We start from the raw sequence: 9966 nt of genomic DNA on the forward strand, positions 1-9966 counted from the left end.
TCTCGAGGCGCGAGTTCAAGAGATTTTGATCCCAAGCGATTCGAGTCTTTTGAGGCGTCGCATAGGTATGGTTTCTTTGCTTCAAAGAACCTTGCTCCAGAGGTCTGTTTCTCTCTAGGGGTTGATGATCAGACTAATGAGTTGATTGCTAGGGATGGGCTGTTGAAAACTGTTACTCAAGTAGTAACCTATGATTCAGAGGCTGTCTATGAATTATGGGCCAATCTTCCCACGGTTAAGGTTGAGGGCGAGTCGGTTGATGTTCTTGTTTGGGACTGTGTGTATGAGTTCTCGCCTAGACGTATCAACGCTCTGTTCGGTCTTCAATCCGTTGATGTTTTTGAGCATAGACAGCAGACGACTGCCATTTTGGAGGAGGATCTTGCACTATTTCTGTCAGATGGAGAAGTCAAATCCTGCAAGCAGCTGGTGGCAACAACCATTAAGAACCCAATCATCAAGGATCTGCATAAAATCTGTTGCAGCAACTGGTCTCCCACGGTGAACACCAGTTATATCTCAACGAACAGAGCAATGGTGATCTACATGATCATGCATTAGATTCCGTTCTACTTTGGGAGGATGGTATATGATCAGATCATAGTTGGGATTGCAAGCTCAGTTAGGGTTCCGTCTACCGTTTCCCAGCCTCATCTATCAGCTCTTGGAATCTCAGCGACCTGTTCCATGTCTTAAGTCGCAAGACACGAAGAAGACCAAGGGTAAGAAGACTGCTGCACGTCCTACGGAGTCTAATCTTCGGGCTGGATCGTCTACAGAGCGCAAAGCCATCCGGTTGGCCATTCAAATTCTGCAAGATGCCTTGGACGCTGGTAAGTTGTCACATCTCTGAGTATACTTCCTTGTGTCTATTGATATTTTTGACTAAATTGTGCCAAAAAAGCAGGGGGAGATGAGTTTGATTCAGATGCTTGAGGGGGAGTTTGAGTGGTGGGGGAGCTGTTATGTTTTTGGTTTTTGGATGTTTTGTTGTTCTGCTCCGTGTTGTTTTTGGTTATTGTTTTCTGGGCCTTGAGACTTGTTTTGGCTTGTCGGATAATTTGACTGGTCATAATGCTTACTCGTTGATCTTTTCACTTTCTGTTGCTTTTGCGAGTTGTGATGGTTGATGGTTGTTTATGTTTTGACAGGTTAAATGCGATGGATGCTCGTTTGTCAAGTTCAGTCAAAAAGGGGGAGATTGAAAGTGCAATAGAGCTCTGAAGGTAACAAGTAGCTGTGAAGTGTCTCAGAGGGCTAATATGCTGACGGGGCATGACGTGCTGACGTGGAGAAATATTGTGGACACGATGACAAGATACGTGAGAAGGAAGGAAGAAGAGATCAAGATATACTCGAAGATATTGAGAGTATATTTGATAAGAAGAGATAAGGGAAGATATTAGGGATAAGGAATATTTCTTTTTAGTTAGGATACACAAAGATCTAGGTTAGAGATCGTTTGTGCGGTTATAAAGTGACGAGGGCTAGCCGCAAAAGGAGCTAGCAGTCATGGGATAAAGATTGTGAGATTTGTAAACCTTCAAACAAATACAAAAAGCTTTGAAGGTGAGTGTGGGTTATACTCTTTTAGATCTACACAGTGTGTTGTGTTAGATAGATAGGAGAGTGAACTTAGTTTCAAGTCTTGTAAGAAACAAATATTTTTATAAGATTGATTAAAGCGTTTGGTTGGCGTGTTCCAAGTGTGTTTTTTGTGTGTTTGTGTTCAGTATACCATAACGCTTGATATATTTTTTGTCAACAACCAAAGAAGATCGACTCAAATGAACTCATGCGAGAGATCAGTGATTACATATATAGTTAATGCAATCTGGTTCTGAGATGCGTCAAATATATCTTGAAGATTAAGACATTCATTTACTGATGACATTACACATATATCATAAGCTTTAATTAAAATCTTGAATTAATAAAAGAAAACAACTTCCATTACCATATGTGTTCTTTAGAAAATGGTGGAAATTACAAAAGATTCCTTTTCTTTTTCGTTATTTATGCATTGACCTCAGAAACTTTATTAAACTGTTTCAAATCCAACCATTGATAGACGATGGATGGCACAATGTTTGTACACCCACCCCAAGGAAGTCCCGAGTTTGGCCTCCTCCTCCTTCTCCTCCTCCATCAACCCTTCTACGTTTCCAAGGGTAGTTCTGTAACTCATCCATTGCAGACGCAACCGTAACGTCATTCCTAGCGTTCTCAGTCTCCTGATCAAGACTATGACTCATTAGTCCAATGTTGTTGTTAGATCCGAACAACGCAAAGAACTTTTCGCCAGTGTCGTAAGTGGTGGTCTGATCGGAAGATTTAAGCGGGAAACTATGAAGATACGTTGAAGGATCGTTGGTAGCCGCCGTTGTCGTCGAAGAGGCTCCAATTTCAGCTGCTTTCTGTAGTAACGCTGTTGCCGACATGTTCGCGTTTCCATTTACGTTTGCGTTTTGTGATTGGTCGTTGCTGAACAAAGAAGGGACAGAGAGAGTAGTAGTAGTGGTCGAACTTGCGTTTGCGGTTTGTGTAATGAGCTCATCGTGATTATTGTTGTTATCAATGCACTCAGACGCTGCCGCCTTAGCGTTTCCAAAAACCCAGTCGTAGTCTTGCGGTTGCGGTTGAGGCGGCGCCATGTCTTGTCCCATCCATAGGGAGAGGGATGAGGACGACGCAGGTGGCGGCTGAAAATGTTGATGATGATGGTTTTGATTTGTTTGCGGTAGAGGGACAAATGGTTGAAGCGGTGGGATTAGTGTTCCCATGAGATATTGATAGTTGAGATTAAGAGGTCCTGCGGCTCCAGCGGCGGCCAAACCGTTGAGATGAGACGCTGCGTTTATCTTAGCCGTTTCTTCCGCTAAGGCATCGCAAAAAGCTCTATGAGTGATGAAGCTGTCACGCCTGTTTCAACCACAATCAACATTTATATTAACGCTTATTTTTATTTATTTTTTAAGGTTCAGCAGTAAAAGTAGAACGGCTAAGTACAAATTTCCGTAAAAATAAACTATTTGATTTGTCAATATCGAATATTGTGTTGACACTTTTTCGTTATATATTAAGTAAAAAAGTAATGTTACCATTTTGAACCATACACGCATATACTCGCTTTATTTGTACATATTATGATATCTAGCTTATGTTATACTATGTTCATCATGGTTATTATAATTTTATACCCTTTTTGCCACAATCATCACACTATCAAAAACATTTCCCAAGCGAGAAACTTTACCCTACTTCAAGAAGATAAAACAAAACACATAGAAAATGACAAAAACATATAAAACTTAATCAAACTATATGTTGACAAAAACAAAGATTTAGACACTCAGCTCTAAAGCTACTATAGAATAGCTTTCGAATATGATCAATCCAAAAGACAACACACACATATATATGTGTATTTCGAGATAGTTCACATGAAGTTTAGTTAGGTTTAATTGTGGGGTTGATAGAAAACAAAGATATGTACCTGGAGAAAACGGTGCCACAGTCGCAACGGTACTCTCTAGTACCACAAGTCTTGGAATGAGCTTTACAATCAGATTGGACTGCGTATCTCTTGGCACATTTATCGCACTTCCACTTCTTCTCGCCATGTTTCCGGCAGAAATGCTTTTTGATTCCGGTGAGATCGCCTAGAGCTCTAGAGGAGTGATGGTGTACGCATGTCTTCTCGGGGCAAACATAGACACGTTTCTTCACTTCTTTACTTGTCCTCTGCTTCAACTTCCATGGAAGATTGTGTCCTCGTCGATGAAGCTGTAAGTTTTGGTCTCTTTGGAAACCTTTACCACAGATCTCGCATAGGAACCGATTCGTAGCCATCAACGTCTTGGGAGATAAAGCTATCACTTCAGCTTCCGGATCTAAGTGGATCATTTACATTTGTGTGGTTTCAGTTATTAGGTCAAATAAGAAAACACTTTTTTTTTTTTAAGATCGGATCATGCCTATGTATTTTTAGTCAAAAAAAATGTATTTGCTTTTTCTTTGTGGGGCAAAAATAATAATAAAGGACATGTAAATATATATTCTCATTGAAACCAATAAAATTTCTAAGAAAAGAACTCTTAATATGGATCATAGAAACATTTTCATTAAGAAAGGCCTCGTCTTCTACACATTAATTAAACTTGATGATCCAATGATCATATATAACTCGTGCAGCTATATAATACTTTTGGTATATATAGGTCAAGATCCAGGACAAAACGATCAAGAAATAAAATTAATTAATTAGGTGAAAAGTATAACAAGATTCTAGGGTTTTCTTTTTAGTTGATGATCAAGCTAGCTTATATAAAATTAAAATAATAATTACCAGGATTTCCAGGAAGATTTCTCTTCTTCTTAACAAGAGGTGGATTGATGAGAGATTCATCATGATCCAGAGTAGTTGATGAGCTCTGAGCAAAGCCTGATCCCCTAGAGATTGTTTGAAGAACTTCACTTGTCGTCATGTCACCTTCTGGGTTCTTGACTTATATGGAAGAGAAATTAAAAGTATGTTTTCGTATATAGATGAGAGAGAGAGATAGAGAGAGAGAGAGAGAGAGAGAGGGAAGTAGACAAAAGAGTAATATAAGAAAAGGATTAGTGATACTAAGAAACCTGCAAGTTAACTATGAATGAGAGAAGGAAAAAAACAACAAAGACAAAGATATATTGGGTTCTCCACTTATATATGGCTTTCGTCTTAACCTATACCACTCTATATTAGTTCCTATATATAAATGTGTGTGGGGGTGTCTACCTTGATCTGTTAAACTGTTGCAGCCATTTTGATTAAAATAAAAGGTTAAATTGTATTTTTCCCCCTCTTTATCAGATTATTTTAAGATGGCAAAGTGGATGGCGGTGGAAAATCATAAGCTGAAAGTGATAGCATCATAGCAAAAAAAATGCCATGCCTTGAATATTATAGGCTCCCTCTGTATTTGCAGTTTCACTATCAATTATAAAATATAGTATTAAACAATATGTTTGTTTGGTCTTCGTTTTATGTCATCATTTATACCTCCTAATGTTTGTATAGTTATGATATTTGAATTCCACATTTTCAAAGGTACTTAACATGAAAAAAAAAACTAAAAGTAACAGCTTGCCTCGAATTTGGAAGCAGTAAATCAATTTAATAAACAAAAATATGGATTAATATTGATGTTGTATGATGCATAAATATGTAATTAGCCGTTTGAGTAGGCTTTTTTATTTTTATTTTTTACTGATGAACTAACTACTAGTTAATTTTTTTTTGAATTTTGATGTGGTAGTGCGTTATGACACATCGAAGGTTTGATATTTCTGCCTTTTCTATTAAGAATGATGATCCCGTTATTTGTGTTGCCTTTTCTTCTCCATTTTTTTCTGTCCAATAATTACTTACTTTTTGTTCCTAGCTCTTGCTCATGTTAACTTATAGTTCCTATTTTCTTTTCTTACCAAGATAAGATTTTCTGTACTCGTAAATTTACCTAAAATGAATAATGTTTACAAACCAATATACATCTAGTTACACTAAAATACAATCACTTTATCCAAAAATCAAAATAAAATCATAAAATTATATGATTTGTGAATTGTACAAATGTTTCCATGTTAGAATAACTAAAGACATATATGCTGATTTTGAAGGTTATATATAAATAACTTATTAACATTAAAAGTAAAACGATAAATGAAAATTTTTTAAAAATGCTTATTGTGACATATTGCTTAGGTTTATTAATTAGTGAGTGTTAGTAAGGAAATTATAACTATTTTGATCACAAGTTTCTTTGCAAGGATTGTATTGACTTAAAAAAACACAGGCAACTGGATCAATCCCATCCATCAGATATGTATCATATATGTAGATATAGTCATTCATATGAATCAAAATTATTCATCAGTATATGTGAAAGAAGTAAAACAGATCCTACGGTGATGGTTACATCTCTTGTTTGTCGAACAAAGCCTGCGATGCACGTGTACCCATGCACGTGCTCTTTAGGTATAGTCCAACAACATACGACAAAAAATACCTAAGATACATTAGACATTCATTAAGAATTCACTCGACAGTAAAATCGAACTTTTCTTTATGACGAAAGTGATTTTATTACTACGATGAAGTTAGCTGAAATCAAACTCTTCAGATCATATAATTCTTAGATTGATTTCGCCTACCTATATATTTATATTATCTCTTCATTAACATTTTTTCTTGTAATGAATATTTGTTTTTGGATTTGAGAAAACGGTAGATAAGTGTATAATTTTTCTTGCTTTTTTTTTCTTACAATGGTTTTGTTTTTCTTGCTTTTTCTATGATAATTTTTCTCCTTTTTTCCACCTCTTTTTCTTTAAGAAAGTGAGTCAAGTGACAAAGCGTATTTTTCTTTTGGAAAAAAGTATATACATATACATATGTATATATATATTTGTAATTTAACACATTAATTAAAGTACAGTTTTATTTTTTCCGAAAAACATAAGAATATATTGGTCACACATCTTTGCAAAATTCTTTTACATCTCATGCTATATGTAAATCATTGTCTTCTGGAATATCATCAATCTGAACTTCTAGTTTACATTAATCATCATTACATATTGAATTATTGACAGTCATGCCAATTCCTAAGCTGTATTTTATCTTGTTCTTCTTTTTGTTAAATAATCAACTCTAGATCTCTAACTTAAGATATATTCTCTTTATACATGAACATGTACCGGTTTTAATGAAACAATTTTATTATACATGTGATAATATGTAAACGAACATATACACTTATATACTACACCACTTAATGTATTGAGGCATGCCCCCCGTTAGGAGGTCAATATTGCAACTGATGCATGATTTTTTGTTCATTCATATCGATCATCCAACAAATACAATTTATTTAACTAAATCTAAGTAGTTTAGTCTTGCCCTAAGCTAAGACGTGAAATTTATATCGTTTAACTAGAAAGGAATAAAGGTGAGACATAGAACTGACAAAAGGCAGGTAAGGTTTTGGAAGTCGACTGCTTGTGGGCTGACTTAATTAACAATTCTTTTTGAGTATAAATTAAACTTTAATCATAATGTAATGATGTTTTTAAGAGTGTCCTTTTTGTGTTAAAACTGGTAAACTTTTTTTATTATTTAAGTTTTGGATTTTTCTTCTTGAACTCTGGTGGCACCAGAATATTCTCCCACAAATTTCAAGACCTTATAATGTATAGTATTGTTCCCATATATAAAAGGATGCCAAGACAGATAAGTAATCAGTATATATTGGCTCGAAAAAATGATGAAGATTAAATTAAATTTGTGTGTGAGCATTTATAGTTTATAATTTATGATTTTATCTCCTAAGAAGTTAAATGAAAATAAAAAGAAATAGATAATATTGCAAAGCAAGACAAGATGTGGATCTAGAGGGTACATTACAGATATACCACATGCTCTTGGTTCATAATAAAGTAGAAGAATATATACTTTTTTGCAGATGCATTATTAGGTTAAAACGCAGAGATATCCCTATTCAACTAACATATATAATCATATATATATATATATATATATATACAATTTACCAAGCTTGCAATAGAGAAATTAATGCGTATGTATACGTATCATATATACATAAATACATACGGCTAACTAGGTAGTATTTCAAAAAACAGCGTTTTTAGAATCTCTAGTTCCATTTTTGAATGGAAAGATAGAGTGTCCACTTCTCGAAATGGCTCCAAAATACGCTAGAACTTCCTCAAACTAAAAAGAGACTATATCATACGGCTAGTTATAGCTATAGCTAGCGGTCATTAAATTTCAGGCTAGTGCGAATTTGTTTTAAGGTTTGAGTTTGACTCATAGTCTAGAATTAGGGTTCAAAGTTAAGGGGTCGTATGAGTATATGTAGACGAGTATAAAGTAAGTATAAATGGACAATGTTGCGATCAATAAACGACATTTCAAAGAAGACAAATAATAGATTCATCATGGCATTAAAATCTGGCGATATATATCATATAAATAAGATACGATTAGAGTTAAAAGTATACATATGTCATTTAGTGAATGATAATGGCGTTCTTGTTTTTACTCATATAGTGACCAATCCAATACATAAGGTCAATCACTATAGACAATAATTACAAGACAAAAAACCATTTTGTTTCTTGACTTTTATATTACCAATAATCCAATATATATCCTAAAGTAATTAATAAAACTGAATATTGCTTGCTAAAAAATTAATATAGGAAGACCACCGATCAAGGGTGATGATGTGAACGTAATTACTACATGTGGTTTTATACATTAAATGAATTAGCTGGTCTTATTTTGTATGATTTTCAAGGAATTTTCGATTATATAGCACACATGATTTTTGAACAAGAATTTGAGATGAATTAACGTTACATATATATAGATTACTTGAAATATGTTAATTGTTGCTATACATAGCAGCTTGAAAATCAGATCAGACCAAAGAATACACCTCAATTCAGCTAATAAGAGACAGTTTGAATGGGTGAACGCTTATGTTCATTTATGTTTTTAGCCAAAACACTACAACAAGAAGTAGAACTATAAAATAAGTCTCATCACATGTGTTTTTTTGGTTTTGTGTGAGTTGAGAACACCTGCTCCTTTGGTTCCTGAATAAGGGAATATAACAATATCACTAACAGCTATTAATACGATAGTCCTATTTTCTTATGTTAGAAAAAAACTGAATTTTTTATATATATATTTTTTTAGCAAGTAGAGGGTCTATATAACCTGTTAACTTTTCGATGCAACTTCGTGTGAAAAATGAAACGGGACCTTAATTAAGATTCTCTTTCATGGGTTATAAAAGTAACTAAAAGATAAAGTCACACTCCCCAACCTTTTCCACAAAGTTGATAGAGACTCGGTCTATCCATTAATTAGTTAGTGCTAATAGAGAAATAGATAGTATTATCTCTAAAAAATATAAGTAGTTGTTAACTGTCACACACATAATTAAATATTTCATTTTGCCATTATATATACTTAGAAGTCAGAATAATTCAATATCGTATTGAAAATCTCTGTTGTTTAGATTTCTTAGTTAAATATAGTGCTCACAGTCGAAAAAATAATAATAACTATTTCTTATTTTCCCTCACTGTCAATTGAATCATTGAGTGAAGTGAATAATAAAATAAGACATTGACGTTAATAAGACTATACATATGGATGGAGCAACAACAGATAGAAAAGACAAGTTATATAATATCGGACCTTATCAAATATGGTCAAACTTTGGCCCACTTTGATCCATAGTTGTATTTTCTTTTCTGGCATCCAACTTGATCCCTTAATTCATGGCTCGTAAAAGCATATCTTAAAACATAAACTGTGATATGAAGCTTTGTGCCAAAGCGTTTCCCAAATGCTTGAAACATTGTAAATGTCATGCTTGCAATCACCAATCTTTCCCAAGAAAAAGAATATAATAAGCTTTCATGCCAATCGTAGGAACATTTCTTTTTTTTTTTCATACCAATCGTAGGAAAATTTCTTTTTTTCTTGCATGAATATCATTGCCTTATTAGTTTAAAAAGACTAGGAGTGGACAAAAAAATAAACCGCAACTAAATAAACCAAAATTCACTTAATTATAGTTTTAATTTTATATATACTTATTATCAAACTAGATATACATCTTTTTAATAATAATTTTGACAATAAATAACATATTCATTTATTTATATGTTAAAAGTTAGTTTTAAAACTAAAAAGAACACCAAACAACCAATGGTTTTATACTTTTATATAACAATTGAAAAACCAAAAAAATTGAATCAAAACCAAACCTTAAACCGTATTGGTCTTATCCACCCCTAGTCCAAACTCCAAACTAAACGTTCTAAATTGCACCATCACTAAAGAAGAACATCCAAATGAACACTTTAAAATGGAACCCTCATCTT

At 33.8% G+C, this 9966-nt stretch overlaps 1 protein-coding gene across 1 annotated transcript; it reads right to left on the minus strand.

Moving 5' to 3' along the window:
* On the minus strand, window positions 1858–4710 carry LOC104760527 (zinc finger protein NUTCRACKER). The gene is made up of 3 exons (XM_010483470.1): window positions 4349–4710; window positions 3497–3893; window positions 1858–2922 (listed from the first exon to the last, which is right to left on the minus strand). The coding sequence occupies exons 1-3, from the start codon at window positions 4485–4487 to the stop codon at window positions 2052–2054; spliced, it is 1407 nt and encodes a 468-aa protein (XP_010481772.1). The 5' UTR covers window positions 4488–4710; the 3' UTR covers window positions 1858–2051.

Source organism: Camelina sativa, chromosome 18, assembly GCF_000633955.1.
Source record: "Camelina sativa cultivar DH55 chromosome 18, Cs, whole genome shotgun sequence".
Taxonomy (NCBI): domain Eukaryota; kingdom Viridiplantae; phylum Streptophyta; class Magnoliopsida; order Brassicales; family Brassicaceae; genus Camelina; species Camelina sativa.